At 38.8% G+C, this 25,020-nt stretch overlaps 1 protein-coding gene across 2 annotated transcripts in view; it reads left to right on the top strand.

Annotated features, from left to right (window-relative positions):
* Positions 1 to 1,662: 1,662 nt before the first annotated feature.
* The window catches only part of LOC120340791 (calpain-15-like), a 43,974-nt gene continuing 20,616 nt past the window's right edge, over positions 1,663 to 25,020 (top strand). The window contains exons 1-4 of one of the 2 annotated variants that reach the window (XM_078119754.1): positions 1,663 to 1,757; positions 2,558 to 4,258; positions 19,933 to 20,209; positions 20,998 to 21,117. In XM_078119754.1, the coding sequence (XP_077975880.1) occupies positions 1,742 to 1,757; positions 2,558 to 4,258; positions 19,933 to 20,209; positions 20,998 to 21,117 (2,114 nt within the window). In that variant the 5' untranslated portion in view covers positions 1,663 to 1,741. Of the gene's footprint in view, positions 1,758 to 2,557; positions 4,259 to 19,097; positions 19,211 to 19,932; positions 20,210 to 20,997; positions 21,118 to 25,020 lie in introns of those variants that run through there. The other variant, XM_078119755.1, reaches the window with a different exon arrangement.

The raw sequence follows: 25,020 nt of genomic DNA, 5'->3' as shown, positions 1-25,020 counted from the left end.
CTCCTCGCCGTCGTTGGGTGGTTCACGTAACCGCTGGTCGGTTACGGCTTCCTCCACCACCAAGTCCATGCTTCCGAAAACAAACAATACAACTAATCCCATACCCGACTTGGAATGGTAACCAGACAAGAGGCCGTGGTTCGCCATATGGATAAGCTGTCTTATCAGCTTTCCTCTCCCTCAGGATAAATATGTAAATCCTATCCTATCACAAACAATGTCAACACTATGATACATTTGAATCAACAGGAAAAAATATAATTTCACAATAATCGGTCGACCATTATTTGCGAGGGTGAGTATGCAAGACCAGGTAGGTCACAGGGCTCCTGTCCCATGCTGTATATAAGAAATCAATGGGATTTAGAATCAGCAATGAAATATGAATAAAATGTATATACAAGAGTCTGCCATTTGATTTTTTAAATTTAATAGTAATCTAATATCCAGATTCTGAAATTAGAGTGAGGGTGTACTTTTCGAGATAAATATGTAAGTCTTTTGTGTGATCATCCATTATTAGATTTCAGAGTATCAAATATCCCAATATGAGTAGTGTGTACCTTTATGTCAGAATTTATGCACCTTTCTCTCTGCCTTTGTGTTAGAAGACAATGACTGCGAAGATACTGTAGCAATAGCAATGCTTAACATGACAGTTGTATTTGGAGTGTTATTATGATTGGTAGATCCTAATTCCCATCATGTTCTAACAATTCAAGCTCAACAAAGTGAAAACACCCTGTGAAATAACCTTATCAAGCATTGAAACTAGGAATAACGGAGTTTTTTTTATGAAGTGAAAATTAAAATTAGTTTTGCACTTAGCATTGTGACCCTCTTTATTGGGTTATCATGATTGGTAGATCCTTATTCCCATCGTGTTCTAACAATTCATGCTCAACAAAGTGAAAACGCCCTGTGAAATAACTTTATCAAGCAATGAAACTAGGAAGAACAGGGAGTTTTTTTTATAAAGTGAATATTAAAATAAGTTTTGTGCCTGGCATTGCGACTCTCTCCAACTGCTTGGGCCTCTTGGGAACCACTTGTTCAAAATAAAGGTTTATTGTATATTGGAAACCCCACCACAATCTTTTTATCTTTCCTGTAACTGAAATCCTATGGGAATTATTTTTCGTCTTTTTTATATACGATTTTATTGTTTGAAATAACAATGGAACTCTTACACTACCCATTGACTTTTAAAGCAGTTTATCACCATGATAGAAGGAATATTCATACAGTTATAGTCATAGTCAACTTTAGTCCCTTGTGGCCTATTTTTAGCTTCAAAAGAAATCTTTGGCCACAAAACCTTTAATAAAAATGATTGAGTTGAAAAGCCTCAACTTGTTAAATATCACCAAGGCTTGAGGGACAACGTTCAATCAATCAATTTTATTTTGGTCACTCTGGCATAAAAAAAATGAACGAACAAACAAAATGCAAAGAACCTGGAGGATGCAAAGTTACGCGCCCGTCTACCAAAACAGTTAAAGAACATAATAAAATAAACATGCACAAAATGAAATCGAGCAATAACTTTTAATGCATGAGTTGACTTCATGTTCAGTGAAATGCAAAACAATGAAAACTTCGGTTCAAAACAATCCATAGTCCACTGCATGTCCAGTAACTGAGAAACATTGGTCTAAAAAACTGTTTTATTCTTTTCCATAATAGAAAATCTAAATGTCCCAAATGTTGTTTATTTTCAATCAAGTCATGTTGGAATGAAATGGAAGATGAGGAAGGTATGAATTTATTTTTTTATTACTTCAGTCAAGTGTAGAATGACAGCATTTGCATTACCTTTCTTAGGATAGCATTATTCCAACTAATAACGCTTCATTGGTTTTCTATTATATTCTAGTACTGGTTGGGGGTTTGTGAGACTTGACTAAGATGTTTCTTCTTAACTCCTTGCCGTCATAGGGTGATCCTCGTAACTGATTGTCGGTTACAGCTTCCTCCACCATCAAGTTCATGCGTCTGAAATACATAACTGGCCAACTAACCCCATACCGACATGGACTGGTATCTGGATGAGAGGCTGTGGTTTGCCATTTGGATAAGCCGGCGGTGTGGCTCATCGTGCCAAGCGTTAGGAATACGCTCGCCACCGCACCTCTGATTACATTGAGTGATTTCGCAGGTTTGAATCCCATGCAGGGATGGTTATGTGCGAGAGGATTGGACTCCTCGCCGCCGCAGGGTGGTTCACGTAACCTCTGGAAGGTCATATGTGGATCATCAATGTTTACCCTGTCTTATCAGCTTTCCTTTATGGTGGTTCATATATCTGCTGAAGGGTTAACTGCTTCCTCCACTATCAAGTCCATACGTCTGAAACAAATAACCGGCTAACTAACCCCATATCCGACATGGACTGATATCTGGACGAGAGGCCGTGGTTTACCATATAATTAAGCCATTTTATTGGCTTTTCTCTTCCCTGGAATATGAAAATCCTATCCTTAGATTCCGTCAAGTCATGCCCCATTGATTCCTAATGTATTAATGATAGATAAATTGAAAATTTTTTCTTTGACAGAATCATCAGAATGGCAGTGTGAAAAATGCACTCACAAGAACCACAGAATTGACAAAAAATGCCAGCAATGCCGATCACCGAGGGAAATCTCGTATCCGAACATACCGGAAGATTTACCAATACCAGAAGTTAAACACCCATTTCCTGTTAGAGAGTTCACGACCTCTAGTTCAACTTCGAACTCTGCAGTATCGTCAAGAAAAGAAGTTCCACCAGATCGGACATTGCGAACAAAAAGTTCTAACGAACTAAACCCTGGAGCAAGAGACTTTACTCCAGGCCTTCCTAATAACCCCCTAAGAACCCTATTTTCTTCCCCAAATATTTTTCAAAATGACCCCAAAAACCAGACATTTGTTCCGATTTTATCGACAAGGGACCCAAAACATCCGAAAATGGACAAAACCAATACTTCAGTGGCAATTGACTTAACAAATGTTGCTGAATGTTCACCTTTACCCTCTCAGATAACCTTTGAACCCATCCCTACCAAGAACCAAAATCCCAACAGTGAATCATGTATAATTGACTTAACACCCACTAAACAAATTGATCAAAACTATGTTGCCAGTTCTTCTAATTTTAACCCCACAAATACCCAAATAAATAGAACTCAAATGTTCATTACTGATGAAAAATCTGGCAACAGTAATCGAAAATACATTCCCTCGGAAATGAAAAAATGCCAATCATCAAGCTCAATTGGTGATAATTCGATCGCAGATTTCATGGCTCAATCAATTTCTGGTTTTAAAAAGCAAGATTTTCCTATTATGACATCACCATCACCACAATTACATCATAACAATAGTGATGATGAAGAAATTTACGGTGGTCAGCAGCGATCACAAGAAAATTTGAGAAATGAACAAAACAAAAGTCCTATGGATCTGACTGTTGCTAAAAAATCTGAAAATGAAACTAATTTGTCACAAAATTCATCAAATCAAGATATGGACGTTGAAAATGTACTGGAACCCAGAGGAGAACATAACCCAATTAATTTTGAAGCCAGAAGTCCGTTACCAAATCCATTTTTATCTAATATTGGTGACGGACAGGAAAAATCTTCTGGTGCTATAAGTTCAGTTTTGTCACTGGGTGGCGGTGAAGGGTCATTTCAGGTCTTTCGTCCACCTGGACTATCTGATCCATTTCAAGCTGTTGGTGAATCCCCAGAAGGGGGTGATTCAAATAAAACCACAACTGTCAGTCATTCAAGCCCTGGTATTATTAGTACAGTGGAGTTACATTCGGGGGACAATGGTAGAAAACAGGGCCCCAGTGTCCTTTTATCAGGACAAATTTTGCAGTCTACTCGGACAAATAGTGGAAACGTTGGCTCTGAAACAGGTCAAAAACTGAAAAAAATAATGCCGGTAAAAAGCAAAAATCCAATGCCAATTTTAAACACAAACCCACGTTCCCAAAAACAAAGTTTATCAAATTACCAGATATTGTCGCTTTACGGTGGCGATCCAGATAACCAAGAATCCTCTATGGATATAGCCTCCTTCCACTCAGCGACAGCAGTCACACCTGGCGTCTCTTCTCGGACGGAATCTCTCAAAATTGATGATAATTTTGATCCGTACGCTCCAGAAACCCAAATCGAACCTCTAGAATTCAAAGACGAGCATTTTCCGGTTGAAGAGACACCGCAATCGCAACGAGACCCTAATATCACGGAAGGTAGTCAAGGTTAGTTGACGTTTTGTTTATAGTTTCCTGGATTTTATTTTTTTTCATTTATTTGTTTTTATATTTTTTCTACCGAGTAATTGATTTTATGTCTCCCTTCTTCCTCTTCCGATCTTATCGTATCTCGGTAATTGTGTGTACCTTAATTAGTTTTAATACTTTTGGGTGAGCGAACACAGACTACTTCTTTTAACAATACCTTTCCACCTAAAATCTGTACGTTTTAAACCTTCTTGAGGTTTTGTTTGCTTTCCCGATTCCATAATCAGTTTTATTTATTTTGTTTTTATCAATCACTTTATCATCATGCTGATTATGGAGTCCAGATAAACTTATACTTATATTAACAGTTTTATTTTGACTCGACCCTCGGCGCATCATGTTGAACCTAACATGGGCAAATCTGGCCCATTGGGTAATTCAATCTGGCCCGACTGATGCTGCCGCAACCAAACTAAAACCAAATTTTATTGTTTTAGCTAAAAAATAGCTCAAGGAATTTGTTGAGATTGTGATTAAATTTAGTATTGGCACGAGGCTTACTGTTTTCCACTTTTGCTTTTGTAACACTGTGAATATTGTTCATAAAGTGTAACTTTCCACATGACTCGCCAGTCTAGGCGGGCAAAATTTTTGGCCCCTGGTACAAAAACCTTGCTCATCCCTGTCTTAAAACTTTAGGAACTGATTACAGATGCGTAGCCAGAAATTTTTAAAGGGGGGGGTCTGAAATTTTTTGAAGGAGGGAGGCTGAAATTTTTAAAGGGGGGGGTCTGAAATTTTTAAAGGGGGGAGGCAGAAATTTTTAAAGGGGGGAGGCTGAAATTTTTAAAGGGGGGAGGCTGAAATTTTTAAAGGGGGGAGGCTGAAATTTTTAAAGGTGGGAGGCTGAAATTTTTCAAGGGGGGGTCTGAAATTTTTCAAGGGGGAGGCTGAAATTTTTATTAGCAGAGTTAGACCGACCGAACGCCGGAAAATGTGTGTTTTTATTAGTCTTGATGGTCTAAAAATCGTTTCAAGCTACAAAAAATTGCTCTGTATGATATAGAAAGATGATTTTATTTTTTTACATTTCAAAAGGGGGGGGGTCGACCCCCAAAACTACCCCCATGGCTACGCCACTGACTGATTGCCATACACAGGTTCAAATTCTGTGGGGTACAGTGATTTCTTAAGATTATATTCAAATATTCAGAGAGTGGCTCATATGCCGCTGAAGATGATCAGTTTAATACATAACACATTTTTGTAAGTTACAAATAGTTCATCACTTATAACAAAATACGTGCTATACCCTAAGTTTGGAAACAACCTAAAACAAAAAGCTGCGGAACATACTGGTGGGGTTAATCGTGGTTATGTTTGACGTAATATGCTGGTCGGCCTTTTCATCAGTGTTTCATTTAACTCTAGACTTTTTGATCTATCGTGGTTGTCAAGATTAATTATGATGTTATCGCAGGTTCAAATCCTAAGCACAACGCAGGGACGTAGCCAAAAATTTTCAAAGGGGGGGGGGGTATGAATTTTTTTTTTGCCAAGTTAGATCGAAACTGCTAGCGGGTCAAATCGAGCGCTCGAATACGCGTGTTTTTATTAGTTTTGGGGTCTAAAAAACTTTTCAAGCTACGAAAAATTGCTATCTATGATACAGAAAAATGATTTCATTTTTTTTACATTTCAAAAGGGGGGGTTTCGACCCGCAAAACCACCTCCCTGGCTAAGCCACTGGCACAACGTCTCACTCAGGGTGAAATGAATTACACACCCGTAAGCAGCGGTTCCACACCGGGGGCAACAGAGCGTTTAAAGGGGGTCACGAACTTACAATGCATATCAAAGTGGCATCGAATATAGTCAATTTCTATTATATTAGAATTTCTAATTGTAAATTTCTACCCAAGTCTTTAATGTTGTATCAATGGCAAATGATGATCAGGATACCCCCGTCATAAGTGATTTGATGATAAACAGTCTCTTCACAAGCTGATGCCTTTGTTACAGTGCTGGGAAATTGATGCAAGCCAGCAGGGAATACACAGTAGTTTCATAGCAAAGCTTACCTAAGAACTGATTCTACTTTTCACAACTCTCCTTCCTATTTTCATTGCTAGATGAGATTATTTCACAGGGTGTGTTTTCCCTTTGTTGAGCATGAATTGTTTGAACATACCGTATATATGCTCGTTTTACCGCCCAATCTTTATTAAGGGTCCGTTTGAATAGCCGCCCGTGTGAACAGAACATAAAAATAAAAAAGGGCCGGTGCTTGAATACCCACCCGATGTAAAAGCTGATTTTTCAGTGGTAGAGAACAATAGGAAATAAGGAGCGCTTTTGTCACAAAGGATTAATGTCGTCAAATATTTGTCTTCAAAAATACCGTAATTTTTGTGTATAATTTTACTTTAAAAATAACAAGCGCCCGTGCTTGAATAAGGGCTGGTTTGAATAAGAGCCGGGTCAGTGAGTTTGGTTAAAAAAATATGGGTCCGAGCTACAAAATGAGCAAATACGATAATGAGATTCTGAAATCAACTAATCAAAATAACACTATAAATACCACTGGAATGATAAACAGGGGGCCGTGAGAGCCACAGGCCAAAATGTTGGAAACCACGGCTGTAAAGAATTACGTGTTAGTAAATACTGGTTGATTGATCTGTAACCAACTAAAAATATAAATTCGGATAACACTCATCTCCTCAGTTATGAGAAATTATCTTGACTAGTTTCTGTTTCATTTGGCACTAAAGAGGCCATTATCACCAGACCATAAAAACATTAAATATGTTACCGGTACCGGTGTGTGCATTTGGAAATTTGAGGTGAAGCAAGATTCTGGTCCAAAAAATAGTGGCTGTTTATTTATCATTACTTGCTTGTTTAGAGCCATGTTGGGAGTGAAAATGTTGAACAACCCAAATTAATCCTCAGCTGTATTATCAATATTAAAGAAATTGCAGTGTTTCCCATGGGCATGATCCGTGGTGTAGCAGTAGTTGAGGGTCGTAACCCACCCTCCATTTTGAAATGTGAAAAAGTTTTTTTTTTCTCCATACAGAGCAATTTTTCGTAGCTTGGAACGATTTTTAGACCCTCAAGACCAGGAGTGGGCACTTCTCTAGTCGGCGGGCCAGTTGTGAGAAAATGAAGTCCTAGGTGGGCCGGATTATTACATGAACAGTATTCAATATCTTAATCACATATTTTTTCGCTAATGCAAGAAAGAAAATTATAATTCGCGCTTAAAGTAAAATTTAAACTTTACAAAAAATAGAGAACAAAAAACACATAATAAATTTATCATAATCTACTAAAAGTGAAACTAGAATATCGGTTAGAAACCGAAGACTTATCGATCGAAGGTTAGGGGATCCCCCAAAACAGTAGTCTTACTCCATAGTGACATCGTGTGTTCCATCACTAGTTACGTAATAACTCGCTAATTATACGACATAATCAATCCAAAATCAATAGGCTTCTGATCCGAGCTATGATGAATGCACATGCAAAATTTGGAGCAGATTCAACCTCGCTTTCGTGAGATATCGCGTGCATCTAACATACAGACAAACAGACATACAGACAGACAAATACCTATCAACATACTTACCGATCTTAACATAATGTCAAAGGTCAAAATCTCGTCGCGGGTCGTATGTTGCCCACCCCTGCTCGAGACTATTAAAAACCCTCGTTTTCTGGCCTGCGGTCGGGCCCGGTGTCTGACTACTTTGGCAGTTAGAAATTTCAGAACTCCCAATTGATAATTCCTGACTGGCCCCCCTGGACATGATGGATAGTGTTTTTAACACTTGGTCAAATGAAGGAAATTTTTGACCATTAGGATTTCAACAATACCCTGCTACTTATATTCTGATGTTTAAAAATTTAATCATACGTTTTATCAGCTTTTCTGGGGTCCTTAATAACGCTATCACCCCTGTGTTTTTTTTCATTCATGTATCATTTTTTGCTGTTTTTAAAGCCGAAAAGACTTGATATTTGAAAAAAATAAAAATTCAAAAAATATAATCTTTGCATCTTTAAAATTTACGCTTATACCATTTCTCATTCATCTTCTTAGTTGTGAGAAATATATTCTAGACTAGTTTCTGTTTCATTTGGCACTGAAGAGGCCATTATCACCAGACCGTAAAAACATTAAATATGATACCGGTACTGGTACCGGTATATGCATTTCAGGAATTTGGGGGATTGAAAAAGGGGACGCCCAAAATTGTGTTGTAAATGTATAGATAAATAGTTTAGTGTACGTTAAGGATAGGATTTTACATATTTATCCCGGGGGAGAAGAAAGAAGATAAGACGATTTAATCATATGGGGAACCACGGCCTCTCATCTGGTTACCCAGTTCATGTCTGGTTTGGGATTAGTTAGCCAGTTATTTGTTTCAGATGCATCCACCGACCAGCTTTTATGTGAACCTCCGTCCGCAGCAAGGAATCCAGCAATCATCTCACACATAATTTACTTCTCATTGGGTAATCAGTGATGCGACGGCGAACGTGTTCCTGACGATGAGCCTGCCACACTTCCGAGCCGATTGTATTGTAAATGTATAGATAGAAGGTTTAGGGGCGCTAGGTGGCATTCAGCATGCGACATTCATTGACTTTTAGTGACAGGGTGATAACCTATCATAACTTAACTTGACCTAAAAAGGGAGCTGGCTCTGTTGGACTGTATGGTCGTATCACTCACCCCAGTCTATACTGAAAAACTTACGTTGTTGTGTATTTTTATTATTGTTGCAATGCTCAGTTTTCCTGATTGACGAAAATAAATCTCTCTCTGAGATAAATAGGATAAAGATAATTAGTGGTGGGCAACAACCAAACCTAAAATAAATAGAATGAAACTAACAGACCAGAAATAGGATAGTATCGATGAGTTAATTATAACTTTAGTAATTTACACAGTTTATCTTTAGGATTAGGATCAGGATTTACATATTTATCGCGGGGGGGAGAGGAAAGCCGATAAGACGGCTTATCCATATGGCGAACCACGGCCTCTCGTCCGGCTACCATTCCATGTCGGGTATCGGATTAGTTATATTGTTTGTTTTAGGAAGCATGGACTCGGTGGTGGAGGAAGCCGTAACCGACCAGCGGTTACGTGAACCACCCAACGACGGCGAGGAGTCCAGCAATCCTCTCGCACATAACCATCCCTGCATGGGATTCTAACCTGCGAACCCACGCAGAGTAATTAGAGGTGCGGTGGCGAGCGTATTCCTAACGCTTAGCCCGTTGAGCCACACCGCCGCGCCTTCAGCTAATTATATTTATATATCTCATTTTTGAGAAAATTACTTAAGTTGGGGATTTTCCTGCTTTTTGTGGCTACTTAAGCCGTCATGTGGAAAATAGTAAATGCTTAAGTGATCTTGAAAGCTTTTAAATGAGGTCTGGGATTTTTTGTGTTGTAATAACTTTGCTCCTTGAAGAATTTATATTTTAAAAAGGTTATCTGCTTCCGTGTTTGCTTTAGACCAGGGGTGTCCAACCTTTAATACAGGAAGGCCAGATAGAAATAACTTGGTAAGACCTAGGCCGTACCTTTACTTAACATAGGCTATCTAGTAGGTGCAGGCACAAAAATTTTGGTTGTTAATCATATGAATTGCGCTGTTCGCATAAGCTAGCTCAGGGTGGTTCAAACTCAGGCCCGCGGGCCACATGTAGCCCGCCACTTCATTATCTTTGGCCTGCGTAACATTCGGAGAGGAATCAAAAAATCGCATTTCTTGTTGTTTCGTCATAAAATTGAACAAAAAATCTTTTGACATATTGTTGCATCACTAATGTCACTGAATTGACTAGTGTTATGGCTTGCTGAGGCAACTAGCGAAGTTAAACGAGCGAAGTTCTTGGCACTATTGTGGCCCGCGAACAATGCAAAAGTAATTTTGTGGCCCGCGGAACTGCCAATCTTGGACCACCCTGAGCTAGCTGTTAGGGCATTGTAATGTCATAGGCATAAATAGTAAATTGGACTCAGGTACAGGCTTCGCAATGCAAAAGGATTTGTATTACTAAATTAATCGGGTCGCACATCATTTACAGTAGGCTTTTCTGCGGGCGGCTCAATTTGTTTCTTGAGGGCCGCATTTGGCCCGCGGGACACAGGTTGAACACCCCCGCTTTGGACCAGAGGTTTCGAAACTTTTCAAACTGTGATACGTTTACCCTATGTAATGTCAATCAAGAGACATTGCGAAGAAGATTTTGACTTTATTAACATCAAACTTTATAAGAGCTTTTATGTGGACATTCATAATAATGTAACTGAAAATATGGTACTCCTGAGGTACCAAGATGTCGCACTGTATAATTTAGTATTCCAAATTCATTCTAAAATAATATTTTCACATTATGAAATATCGACAATATTTTAAAATGGGTCTGTTCCATAAGAGAAATTCTTCAAATTCTTCTTTGTAAATTCGTCAAAATCAAATTTGGTTATTTGGAATATTTTATATAAAAATTGTTTTAATTAGTGTTCTCTATTTTACCAAGTTTACTAAGTTTATTTCTATCATGAAATATTAAATGCTTAGAAAAACATTTTCAAATGAAAATATTCTAAATTCTTCCTAAATCAAGAATTTACTAAATCGAATATATCCAATCTCGAATGTGTTTGAATATTCGATTTGTTTTGGACATTCCTGAACAGAACTTCAGAATTTTATCAGTGTTATGATTATGAGAAACCTCACATATCACATTGTTCAAAGGTTTGTGTGGCGAAACAGAATCAGAAAAGTTTTTAATATTAATAAAACAATGTTCTTAAATTTCATATTGTGTGATTTTCTCCTTCCTGAATATTATTATGTTCAGCATTATTTCACTGTGCGATTAAGCCACTTCGTCAGCTCTACTGCTAATGTATGATCTCACTCATAATGTCTACATACGTTGACTCATATTTTTCTGGGGAGTTCCCCAGCTTAAGAACCTGAAAGTCTTTTTTCAGTTGGCAACAGCTTGTCGTAATTTAATTGTCTGTTTTATAATTGCTTATTAAACAAGATATCATCCTGGGAAATGTACAACAGCAAATTTTTCAGATTAGATTGCTAATAGTTGATAGTGAGTGGCAGAACACTTGTAAAAAAATAAGCATTTTTGAGGAAACAGTTAGTTGTGAGGTAATTCTATTTATTATAGAGCAATTCCCTGTTATCAAACACTTGAAGCTATGGTTTCAATTGGTCGTACAGTTAAACCAGAATATTGCGGAATAGGCAACTAACCACTAAATTTACTTATAGCATCTGTCATTTAATAAACAAGTGCTGCAAGTATTGACTGAGTGTAGAAAAAATATCGCCAGAATAGTTACAAATAAATAAATAAATGAATTGAGTTTTTCTATGCCAAAGAAGAACCGTTCCACTATCGAATAGCAGGCCTACAGCAACAGGTACTGGTATGGTACCGTACCGCAGTGAATTACCGTATAAGTTTATTCTTGCGACACATATAACAGTAAATAGTGTTTGAATAATTCTTGAAATAAATAATTGGAACCCTGTCAAGAAACAGCTAGATGGTGGCTTTTAATACAGTGGAGAGCGCTATGTATGTACAGGGTGTCCAATTACACTCAATTTTATAGAAATAACAATTAAAAATTTTGCTCAATATTATACCCGATTTTATACTACCGTAATAACAATTGTAAGTTTGAATAATTCCTATTGTATTATAAATGAGAATTACAAGCACAGTAATAACTATTAATAAACGAAGACAAGAAGTTTTCGATTGTTATTTTAGAATCGGGCGAAATTTTTTGACACCCTGTATGTATATGTATATATATAATTATATCCAGTATTCCTAAATCATAAATATTATTTAAAATAATACCATAATTTGGTTTCAGCCATCACAAATCAGGAAACAGCGGGCATTTATCGCAAAGATTGATGGATTAAATAAGTGGTTTTACTATTGTTTTTATGTGTTTATCTGGAGCCATTGAAAGCACTCCAGAAATCTTAAAGTGTATCACAAGACAAAAGGGCTTGCCTTGATACTGGTGGTGGTGTTGGAACAGTGTGTGTAGTGAAATCATTCGAGGAAAATTCATTTAGACCAGGGCTTCCAAAACTTTCAATATCACAACTTTTTCGCGACCCCCGTTTGTCAGCATTGTTATGCAATCGTGTCGCGTCTCCGATCCTATTTATTTTCTCGAAACTGTGAGATCTATGTTTTGCACTAGGTTTAATAATTGTGTTTGAAATCGGAAATCTAAAAAAGTACTACAGATTTTGTATATTTTACTCTTTGTGACCCCTAAAATTTGTCACGCGTCCCTTTGCGAGGTCGCAACCTGCAGTTGTTGACTGTTTTGAACGTTTTATTAACTTAAACATTACTGAAATAGAAAAAGAAAACAATGTACAAGATGTAGCAATTTTGAGCACGCTAACCAAAGAAAAACCTCGCTTCGCCTTGCGACTATTAATTACATCCTTCAGACCACTGATGTGTGGCATCGGTACCACATAGGCCATATTTGGGGTCGCTAATTTAATTTATGACAGTATAAATTTCAAGAGTGGATTCTCGTTCAATTATACTTGACGAAGCTAGAACATACTATGCTCCAGCTATAGTTTAGTAAAATGTCCAGTAGTGGGTAAATGTCCATAAATTCGAGTTGAAGGTCATCTTAGTTAGTTAGTGAAATTCTAATTTTGAAGTCGAGTCGATCATAGCACAGCAGATTACATCTCTCAAGTTCAAATCCCATCTCCCTCACCTTACACGTGGTGTAAAACCAGAAATCCTCCCAAAATAATAGTATCTGTATGCATGTCCTTGAATATTACTCGTTGCTCGTATAGGCTCAGATGTTGCTCTTACTCAGATGGCTGCACATGGTAAAAGAAAAAATTTCGAGGAAATTGTAACACAATAGTGCTAATCCTGTCAGCTGATGCGCAATATAATTAAAAGCGGAGAAATGTCTTGATTTAACTACTTCCCAACCTTGGTAGAGCGTAATTTTTATGTTTCCGAGAAACCAATTCATTCAATATGTTGTCATAATGCTTTGTGCCGTCGTCTATTTATAGGAAGTAGGCTATTGTGTATCACAGAGCCTATTGTTTGTAATATGATGGTGGTCTTTCAATGGTTAGATAGATTAAATATCAGAATTTCCAGAGGATTGACAGTGATTAGAGAATATTTATTGTCAGTGTTGTAAACTGCTTGTCTGGGGAAGTCTGACTTCAGTCAGATGAAATGTAACAAAAATATATTTGTGTTAGTGTGCAGCAAGACGTTTGAAATATATGGTATAGTCATGTATATTTCTGCTACAGCATTCTTACAATATACACTCATGGATTCACTAGCGCAAAGGCATGGAAGAAGGATGGGGACTGGGGAGTTAGTATTGCTTGTACGAAACTCATAGATACTAACATATGTTAGGGATAGGATTTACATATTTATCCTGGGGGAGAGGAAAGCCGATAAGACAATTTAATCATATGGCGAACCACGGCCTCTCGTCCGGTTACCTTTCCATGTCGGGTATGGGATTAGGTAGTTGTGTTTCGGAAGCATGGACTTGGCGGTGGAAGAAGTCGTAACCGACCAGCGGTTACGTGAACCACCCTACGGCGGCGAGGGCCCACAATCCTCTCGCACATAACCATCCCTGCATGGAATTCGAACCTGCGAACCCATGCAGAGTAATTAGAGGTGCGGTGGCGAGCATATTCCTAATGAGCCACACCGCCGCGCTGACTTTGGTCAGATAAAACGTTCCAGAAATACATTTGTGTTAGTGTGCAGCAAGACTCTTAAATTTTATAGTATGGTCATCTTTGTACTCGCTGCAGCATTGTTTCCTAACCTATAGATTACGACCCAAAGCTGGAAATACATCTGAAAATACTTTTGAGTCGCTTTTTTTTACTACAAAAAACTTGGAAATTTATTGATTTTGTTTATTATTTTCTTTTGGTATTAGAGTGTTGCTCAATAGTAATTGTATATGTGGTAGTATCAAAGCGTAAAAAATTTGTCAACTTTTATTTTGATTAAATGGTACCCCTGAAGTATGCGCACCAAGATGTCGCACTATCTGAACCCTAACCTGATACACAACTTGGGTTTAGGTTGTGTGCCATCTTGGTGCGCATACTTCAAGAGGTTCGATTGAATAAATCCACGCCACGGTTAAAAAACTCGCTGATGGAAAATATGTGTTTTCTGACTTTGACGCAATTTCTAGTAGACTAAATATGATGTATGGAAATGAATTTGTTTTGTATATGGTAGTTCGATTTCCCGCCATATAAAAGTATTATATGGCGTTCTGTATTCGACAATATCCTTGCAGGATCCCCCCCCCTTTTGGAATGTAAAAAAAGCATTTTTCTGTATCATACAAAGCAATTTTTAGTAGCTTGAAACGGTTTTAGACCCTCAAGTCTCATGAAAACACACATTTTTCGAGGCGCAGTTCTTACCACTTCGTGGCAGCTCCTGCCACGAACGAACCGCGGCAGCTCTTGCCATGGTTTTATAGCGCTATCCAATATTCAGTAATCAGTATTAACGGTATATTCACAAATTAATGTACCAGATGTTAATTGATCATGTGGAATTATATCTACTTAAACCCTAACCCCAAATCCATCAAAACTGTATCCATAAGAAAAACGTTCCAACTTACCCAATATTTGTCACCATAAGGGACAGCCTTGTCTTTACGGCCCACCTGCCGTGGTTACGGCAGCAAAATTTCACCTGCCATTGGTTTTCAATTTGCTGCCGCGGTAACGGCAGCTTGTCATTGGTTTGTGGCAGCTAAAAAGTCAGTCGCCATAGGTTTGGCCGTAGCCGTCATGGTATGGAAATACCGCCATGGTTTTGCGGCAGCTGCAGACGCCACAGAATACATAAAACTGCACTTGCATTTTCCGACATTCGGCTGGGCCCGCTAGCTTCGATCTAACGTGGAAAATATAAATTTCAGAGCCCCCATCTTTGCATATTTTTGGCTACGCCCCTGTGTCTTTGGGTCACAAGTTTATACAAACTTTATTTTTTGAAAATTTGGGTTGCTTCTTGCTTGAGAAAAGATTGGGAACCACTGTGCTATAGCATCCTTGCATTATTCGCATACAGATCCACTTGCACAAAGGCAAAGCGGAAGGATATGGAGTCTCACATATTCCAAACTCATAGTTACTATTATATGCCTATACATAAATACAGGGAGTCCTCGACTTACGACGTTGTTCCGTTCTCGAGACGCGGTGTAACCCGAATTTCAGTGTAAGTCGGAACATTATACTGCACAGTACATAAATTACTCTATACATATCGTACTGTATTGTAAAGTATGGTACTGTAATAAAATGTACAAATAATGCAAAAAAGTATTTTATTAAAAAAAACAGAAAACAATTCCATAGCACATGAATAAAAGCAAATACTGTACAGTACAGTATTATCTTTCATATTTTTTTATGGAGTACGTTCGTAACCTCAAAACAGCATTATGGAGTGCGCGTTCGTAACCTCAAAACAGCGTAAGTCGTGACTGTCGTAACCTGAGGACTTCCTATGTGATGTTAAATCTTCTGGTAGAACAGTGGTACTCAAACAGTGGTGCGCACCTCACAAGGGGGGCTTTATTGAGGGCTGTTGAAAATAAAAATAGGGGCTCTCGAAGTATGCGAACCAAGATGGCGGACATCGGAATGTAATATGTGTACTAGGTTAGGGTTAGGCCATAATTGTAGGTATAAATACTACGGGAGGCTCTTGGCTAGTCTTCAAACTGATAATAGGACTAAAATAAGGAAAATTGGAAAAAAATTATCGCCTAACCCTAACCTGTTACCAATGTTACGTTCCGATGTCTGCCATCTTGGTTCGCATACTTCGGGAGCACCTAAAAATAATTGCTGGATTCGATCTTGAACGCATTTCCTTCATTTTGGATATTTACGATCCATACAAGTATTTTCAACGTGTTTTTTGAATGAAACATACTTTCGGCCTTACTATCTGTTATTTGTAGCTTATTGCTAGCTAGTTATTTTTTCCAGGTGGGCACAAGACTTGACAAAATCTAGAAAAGGTGGGCACAGCTTAAAAAGTGTGAGAACCACTGTGTTAAATTGATAAAATATTCAGCAAATTTAGCCAGTTTTGGGAGGAGAAGTCAGAAAACAGTAGTGGCATTGTTATCGGACACGTTTAGAGGCCATAACGATCGTTTCAAAATTTTGTTGTTATTGTTATTTGTCTCCGTCTCCATTTTTAAAAAATCGCTTTTCTTTTCGAATACTGGACCAATTGCTTTGATATTTTCAGTGGTTAAAGATAAAATTTTTCTCCAGAAGGCTATTACTTTTTTTTTTCGCTATGGCGTCATCAAAATTATTGCCACTGGGTGACGCTACGTGTCCATATATTTGAGCATAGCTCTCTTGTATTCATTAATAAAACCTTGGATCAATATCTTGGTATCTTTTATTTTTACTGCTACAACATTTAATAACGTCTGGTTAATAAAATCTGTGGTAACATAAACCTGGTTAATATTTAACTGAATTACTATGAACCAATAAATCTGAAAATGTCGGTTTTGTCACTTCAGAATATATGGCTGTCTGAATTATCTGCCGTGCATAAGGCTTTCATGCTTTATTTCCTACCGCAAAATTCTACGCAAGCGGTTATCACCCTGGGGCCGCTTGGGCCACCCTGGGGCCGCTTGGGCCACAGAGCAGTTATAGGGAACCAAAGTGCCGAGCACAAAACTTACTTTTACCTTGGCAAGAAAACTCATAGTTTTTTCTAGTTTAATTACTTGATAAGGGTATTTCACAGGGTGTTTTTCCTATGTTGAGCATGAATTGTTTGAATATAATGAGATTTGGAATTAATCAATCAGAGTAAGACTATAAATACCATTAGAATGAAAAACAAGGGGGCCGGGAACAAGCCTTCATAAGGGGAGCCATAAAAGACATCATAATAATTTTTTATAATGTCAGCAGTTTTTAGAACTTTAGTCAAAAATCAATCGCCTATATTTTTGAGTCAGTGCACCTTATCTTGCTTTGGGCAAATTTTATTAAAAATTCTCAAACTTTAGCTTTTCCACAGTTTGAATAGTCTATATCAGTGTTTAACAAACTGGGGGTGATTATCCCAAAAGGCTGATCTAGACAGAATCCCGCCTAAGTGGAACAATAGTCTGGTGCTTTGCCGCCGGCAACGCGAAGTTAAGCGGCCATGTAATCCTTGCATCTATTTAATGAGCCTAGTCGTCTAGTCACGCGCTCTGTAGGAACATAATAACAGTACTTCATCGTACAGATAAAAGGATAAAATGCTGAGCTGGCGCAAGTTTAGCATCTCAAAATTTGGATCGGAAAATGCAATAGGTGTTAGTATAATCACAATTTTTGGTCAAAGAAAAAGTAATAACAACATAACTACTGTTTTTATATGGAAGGGTAATTGAGATTCGGTAATTTTATTTAGGGGGGACGATATTGAAAAGTTTGGGAATTACTGGTTTATAATACTGCTGAAGAATCAAAGAATAACGGTAATACTTCACACAAATGCAAAGTAAAATTTTTCCCCCAAAACAGTAAATTTCCTTCCTAGATTGTGAAACGAGAGTTAACTCATAGCCAGGAACCTATTTGGGTATTCCTGTTGTATGTGCAACAAGATAGCGAACACCGGAACGTAGTATGTGTACCAGGTTAGGGTCAGGCCATAATTTCAGATACAAATACTACGGGAGTCACTTAGCTAGTCCCCAAACTTGTAATAGAACCTAAAATAAGGAAAATTGGAATAAAATTACAGCCTAACCCTTACCTGGCACTTATACCATATGCATCTTGGTTCACATACTACGTGAGTACTCAAATATCTGTTAAGGGAACACTGATCATGTTTCGTGTCAGGAGGAACACTGCTCTGATTGCCTGTGACTCACAGGAAAGCGAGTTATGAATAGGACGATCTAGCCAAAGCATTTGCAAGTTCAGCTGTCTGTGTGTTGTGTGATATTATAGTCTGATAAACTAGAGCATTGAGTTACAGGTTTCATTACTGTCAGTAAGTAAAGAAGGGAAAGACTTGAGGACTCTCCAGAAGTGTGTGTACCAATATGTAAGGAACTAATTTTGTTCCTCTAATTTACATCAAGTTGTGTAAAGGGACTGAAACCTATGGGCAGGGGGCACTTGGCTAACATAGCCAGTCCCAGAACTCGTGATAGAACTAAAATAAGGTAAATCGAAATAAAATTATGGCCTAACTCTAACCTGGTACACATACTACGGGAGTACCGAATTGGGTGCCCAAGCACCATATATCCTCACATATGAGGCGACCCCCTAAAAACGGCCCTGAAGCAATTAATTTATGGAAATTCGCATATGAGCCGACCGTACGTATCGTAACACGTCCTATCACAGAAAATTGTTGCAGAAGAGAATTAATGAAAATGATAAATTGATAACCATTTTTATTATGTTTCACTTTTACTAATAACGGTAAGAAGTGTCTTAAAATCCTTCAAATTCATCTTAGTATAAGCCGACCCTTCAGTGCAATCAGAGATATACGTGTATAATCAGAATATTTAGTGCGATCTGAGTTATGCACGTTTAATCAGAATATTTAGTTTGTCAAATTTTTTGAGTTGTAAACTGGGCTTACATGTGAGGATATACAGTACTTGAAGTACTTTAAGTCTGTACTGTCTGGGATCTACTATAACACTTATTTCTATATTTAAGCTACACAAAAAATTATTATATAAAGTGCAATATTAGATGTAGAATTGTATATAACTATACTTTGGCTGCAGAATGAGACACCAAGCACTTATTGGAGGTATTTTTTTATATCGTTCAGGCAGAAATTGTTTACTCAATATAAACGTATAATTAATAAATGCCCATAAACATAACCAAAGTAACACCCAAGACACACCAACCCTCAAAGCTGGTTGGTCATGATCTTAAAATGTAACTTTTTACTTCACACTTGGCCCCTGATTCGAAAACCTTACCCACTCCTGGTCTAGGGCCTTTGTTTAAATCCACATGCCAACTGCACCACACCCAGTGTGTAATTTATTAAGGATAACCTAGAATGAGTCTTGTCTTCCCATAAATCTCCCTCCCCCCCCCCCCCCTAAATCAGTGGTTGCTGTCCGTGCCTGTGGGTAATAAACCCGACCTGAGCCCGGCTAATTAACTGGATTTGAAGGCCCGACCCAAGCCCGAAGCAAACGAAATTTCTTATTTTATTTAGGGGTTCTTTGAATTGTCATTGCAATAGTTTAGTACAGTATAGAGGGAAAGTGGGGAATGTTGGGACACATTTTCGTTTTGTATTTTGTGAGCTCTATAATCTGCATATTCATTTGACAATGCGGGGCTAATGGATAGAGGGTCAACCGACCCGAACGCGATGATTGACATATCAAGCCCAACCCAAAATTTCGGGTCGGGTTTCAGATCTTAGCTCTATTGCACAGAGCACTATTTTTTATTGAAGGTGTAAAAACAAATAAACTAATTTTCTATTGACAAAAAGTTTTTCATTTCTAGAACCTCCTGCTTCAGTCAGCAGCTCATCAACTGCGAGCAGTGTACCGTCAGGTGGCGCTAGAAGAAAAACACCACGTTCAATTTTACCCACACAGCCTGGATCATCAAATTCAGTTCCAGGGACGAGTCGGGGAGGTCCACCAGACCCAGGAGATATGCTTATTAGTAGCACAACGATAGAAATAAAATGGGCATGTCCGCAATGCACGTATCATAATGAAAGGACTGCCCAATACTGTGTTATATGTCATGATGGAAGGCCACCTTGGTATCCAAAGTAAGTAATTACGTTTGGGTATGTGTTTTGTACCTGGGACATTGGCATAGTCAATTTTAACATCAGAACCCTACCGTTTTGCATTTTGTGTTTTCTCTCTGAACAATACTCTGTACAAATGGAGAGGGTATTTTATATTTATTCAGGGATAGTAAAAAGATTATAAGATGATTAAATACCTCATATTTAAAAAAATTATGTTTTGAACGTGTCAGCATAGTCTAGGCCAGGGTGGTCCAAGGTTGTAGGCTCCCCGGGCCACAAATTTATTTTTGCATAGACAGATATTAATTTAGACTGCCAACTGCCAAGCACATCATTTAGGCTTCGCTAGTTGCCTCAGCTAGCTATAGCACTAGTCAATTCAGTGACATTAGTGATGTAACAATATGTCAAAAGATTTTTATTACGAAACAACAAGAAATGTGATTTTTTGATTACTCTTCGAATGTGACGCGGGCCACAGATAATGAAGCGGCGGGCCAGATGCGGCCCGCAGGGCCTGGGTTTGGACCACCCTGGTTTAGGCAGTCCGGTTTTTGTTATTACTTGTCTCAACTCATGGGTGTGCCTTTAATTCAATAGGATACGAATAACTGGGTGAAACTGCGGTCCACACCTTAATTTAACATATGCTTTCCAGTAGTTGCTGTCAATTTTGGTTATTCAATCTTATGACATGCGTTGGCACAAAAATTGGCACTTATCCGCGGGCCGGACAGTTTTTCCTTGTGAGCTGCAGGTTGAACTCCTCTGTTCTAACTTTTTACAATTTTTTTTTTAAACAGTGACCCCCCACCCTTACCTGGGGAACCCCCTCCATCTTCAAGTCAGAAAAAGGAATTCCCAAATGATAAAATACTTCACCAGACTGAAGCCAGGGTCAAATCAAAAGCATTTGTAGATGAGTAAGTATGCATTATTTTTTTTAAGATTCGAAATTGGTGTTTTTTAAAGGTCTGTGTTTAATTAGGTAAAAGGAATTTGATGTGCTTTTTACAACTCATAACGTTGCTCAGAGATGAGTCTTCTTTACTTCTGAGTGAGTGCCCGTAACTTTGCTAAGAGATGAGTCTCCTTTACTTCTGAGTGAGTGCCCGTAACTTTGCTAAGAGATGAGTCTCCTTTACTTCTGAGTGAGTGCCCGTAACTTTGCTCAGAGATGAGTCTTCTTTACTTCTGAGTGAGTGCCCGTAACTTTGCTTACAAATGAGTCTCCTTTATTTCTGAGTGAGTGGCCGTAACTTTGCTCAGAGATGAGTATTCTTTACTTCTGAGTGAGTGCCCGTAACTTTGCTCAGAGATGAGTCTCCTTTACTTCTGAGTGAGTTCCTGTAACTTTGCTCAGAGATGAGTCTCCTTTACTTCTGAGTGAGTTCCTGTAACTTTGCTTACAAATGAGTCTTGTTTACTTCTGAGTGAGTTCCTGTAACTTTGCTCAGAGATGAGTCTCCTTTACTTCTGAGTGAGTTCCTGTATTGTTGCTCAGAGATGAGTCTCATTTACTTCTGAGTGAGTGCCCATAACTTTGATCAGGGATGAGTCTCTTTTACTTCTGAGTGAGTGCCCGTAACTTTGATCAGAGATGAGTCTTCTTTACTTCTGAGTGAGTGCCCGTAACTTTGCTCAGAGATGAGTCTCCTTTACTTCTGAGTGAGTTCCTGTAACTTTGCTCAGAGATGAGTCTCCTTTACTTCTGAGTGAGTTCCTGTAACTTTGCTTACAAATGAGTCTTGTTTACCTCTGAGTGAGTTCCTGTAACTTTGCTCAGAGATGAGTCTCCTTTACTTCTGAGTGAGTTCCTGTAACTTTGCTCAGAGATGAGTCTCCTTTACTTCTGAGTGAGTTCCTGTAACTTTGCTCAGAGATGAGTCTCCTTTACTTCTGAGTGAGTTCCTGTAACTTTGCTCAGAGATGAGTCTCCTTTACTTCTGAGTGAGTTCCTGTAACTTTGCTCAGAGATGAGTCTCCTTTACTTCTGAGTGAGTTCCTGTAACTTTGCTCAGAGATGAGTCTTCTTTACTTCTGAGTGAGTGCCCGTAATTTTGCTCAGAGATGAGTCTCCTTTACTTCTGAGTGAGTTCCCGTAATTTTGCTCAGAGATGAGTCTCCTTTACTTCTGAGTGAGTTCCTGTAACTTTGCTCAGAGATGAGTCTCCTTTACTTCTGAGTGAGTTCCTGTAACTTTGCTCAGAGATGAGTCTCCTTTACTTCTGAGTGAGTTCCTGTAACTTTGCTCAGAGATGAGTCTCCTTTACTTCTGAGTGAGTGCCCGTAATTTTGCTCAGAGATGAGTCTCCTTTACTTCTGAGTGAGTTCCTGTAACTTTGCTCAGAGATGAGTCTCCTTTACTTCTGAGTGAGTTCCTGTAACTTTGCTCAGAGATGAGTCTCCTTTACTTCTGAGTGAGTTCCTGTAACTTTGCTTACAAATGAGTCTTGTTTACTTCTGAGTGAGTTCCTGTAACTTTGCTCAGAGATGAGTCTCCTTTACTTCTGAGTGAGTTCCTGTATTGTTGCTCAGAGATGAGTCTCATTTACTTCTGAGTGAGTGCCCATAACTTTGATCAGGGATGAGTCTCTTTTACTTCTGAGTGAGTGCCCGTAACTTTGATCAGAGATGAGTCTTCTTTACTTCTGAGTGAGTGCCCGTAACTTTGCTCAGAGATGAGTCTCCTTTACTTCTGAGTGAGTTCCTGTAACTTTGCTCAGAGATGAGTCTCCTTTACTTCTGAGTGAGTTCCTGTAACTTTGCTTACAAATGAGTCTTGTTTACCTCTGAGTGAGTTCCTGTAACTTTGCTCAGAGATGAGTCTCCTTTACTTCTGAGTGAGTTCCTGTAACTTTGCTCAGAGATGAGTCTCCTTTACTTCTGAGTGAGTTCCTGTAACTTTGCTCAGAGATGAGTCTCCTTTACTTCTGAGTGAGTTCCTGTAACTTTGCTCAGAGATGAGTCTCCTTTACTTCTGAGTGAGTTCCTGTAACTTTGCTCAGAGATGAGTCTCCTTTACTTCTGAGTGAGTTCCTGTAACTTTGCTCAGAGATGAGTCTTCTTTACTTCTGAGTGAGTGCCCGTAATTTTGCTCAGAGATGAGTCTCCTTTACTTCTGAGTGAGTGCCCGTAATTTTGCTCAGAGATGAGTCTCCTTTACTTCTGAGTGAGTTCCTGTAACTTTGCTCAGAGATGAGTCTCCTTTACTTCTGAGTGAGTTCCTGTAACTTTGCTCAGAGATGAGTCTCCTTTACTTCTGAGTGAGTTCCTGTAACTTTGCTCAGAGATGAGTCTCCTTTACTTCTGAGTGAGTGCCCGTAATTTTGCTCAGAGATGAGTCTCCTTTACTTCTGAGTGAGTTCCTGTAACTTTGCTCAGAGATGAGTCTTCTTTACTTCTGAGTGAGTTCCTGTAACTTTGCTCAGAGATGAGTCTTCTTTACTTCTGAGTGAGTTCCTGTAACTTTGCTCAGAGATGAGTCTCCTTTACTTCTGAGTGAGTTCCCGTAACTTTGCTTACAAATGAGTCTTGTTTACTTCTGAGTGAGTTCCTGTAACTTTGCTCAGAGATGAGTCTCCTTTACTTCTGAGTGAGTGCCCGTAATTTTGCTCAGAGATGAGTCTTCTTTACTTCTGAGTGAGTGCCCATAATTTTGCTCAGAGATGAGTCTCCTTTACTTCTGAGTGAGTGCCTGTAATTTTGCTCAGAGATGAGTCTTCTTTACTTCTGAGTGAGTTCCTGTAACTTTGCTCAGAGATGAGTCTCCTTTACTTCTGAGTGAGTTCCTGTAACTTTGCTCAGAGATGAGTCTCCTTTACTTCTGAGTGAGTTCCTGTAACTTTGCTCAGAGATGAGTCTCCTTTACTTCTGAGTGAGTTCCTGTAACTTTGCTCAGAGATGAGTCTCCTTTACTTCTGAGTGAGTTCCTGTAACTTTGCTCAGAGATAAGTCTCCTTTACTTCTGAGTGAGTTCCTGTAACTTTGCTCAGAGATGAGTGCCCGTAATTTTGCTCAGAGATGAGTCTTCTTTACTTCTGAGTGAGTTCCTGTAACTTTGCTCAGAGGTGAGTCTTCTTTACTTCTGAGTGAGTTCCTGTAACTTTGCTCAGAGATGAGTCTCCTTTACTTCTGAGTGAGTTCCTGTAACTTTGCTCAGAGATGAGTCTCCTTTACTTCTGAGTGAGTTCCTGTATTGTTGCTCAGAGATGAGTCTCATTTACTTCTGAGTGAGTGCCCATAACTTTGATCAGGGATGAGTCTCTTTTACTTCTGAGTGAGTGCCCGTAACTTTGATCAGAGATGAGTCTTCTTTACTTCTGAGTGAGTGCCCGTAACTTTGCTCAGAGATGAGTCTCCTTTACTTCTGAGTGAGTTCCTGTAACTTTGCTCAGAGATGAGTCTCCTTTACTTCTGAGTGAGTTCCTGTAACTTTGCTTACAAATGAGTCTTGTTTACCTCTGAGTGAGTTCCTGTAACTTTGCTCAGAGATGAGTCTCCTTTACTTCTGAGTGAGTTCCTGTAACTTTGCTCAGAGATGAGTCTCCTTTACTTCTGAGTGAGTTCCTGTAACTTTGCTCAGAGATGAGTCTCCTTTACTTCTGAGTGAGTTCCTGTAACTTTGCTCAGAGATGAGTCTCCTTTACTTCTGAGTGAGTTCCTGTAACTTTGCTCAGAGATGAGTCTCCTTTACTTCTGAGTGAGTTCCTGTAACTTTGCTCAGAGATGAGTCTTCTTTACTTCTGAGTGAGTGCCCGTAATTTTGCTCAGAGATGAGTCTCCTTTACTTCTGAGTGAGTGCCCGTAATTTTGCTCAGAGATGA

The sequence above is a fragment of the Styela clava genome, chromosome 14 (genome assembly GCF_964204865.1).
Source record: "Styela clava chromosome 14, kaStyClav1.hap1.2, whole genome shotgun sequence".
NCBI lineage: Eukaryota > Metazoa > Chordata > Ascidiacea > Stolidobranchia > Styelidae > Styela > Styela clava.
This window is presented reverse-complemented; position numbering and strand designations above follow the sequence as displayed.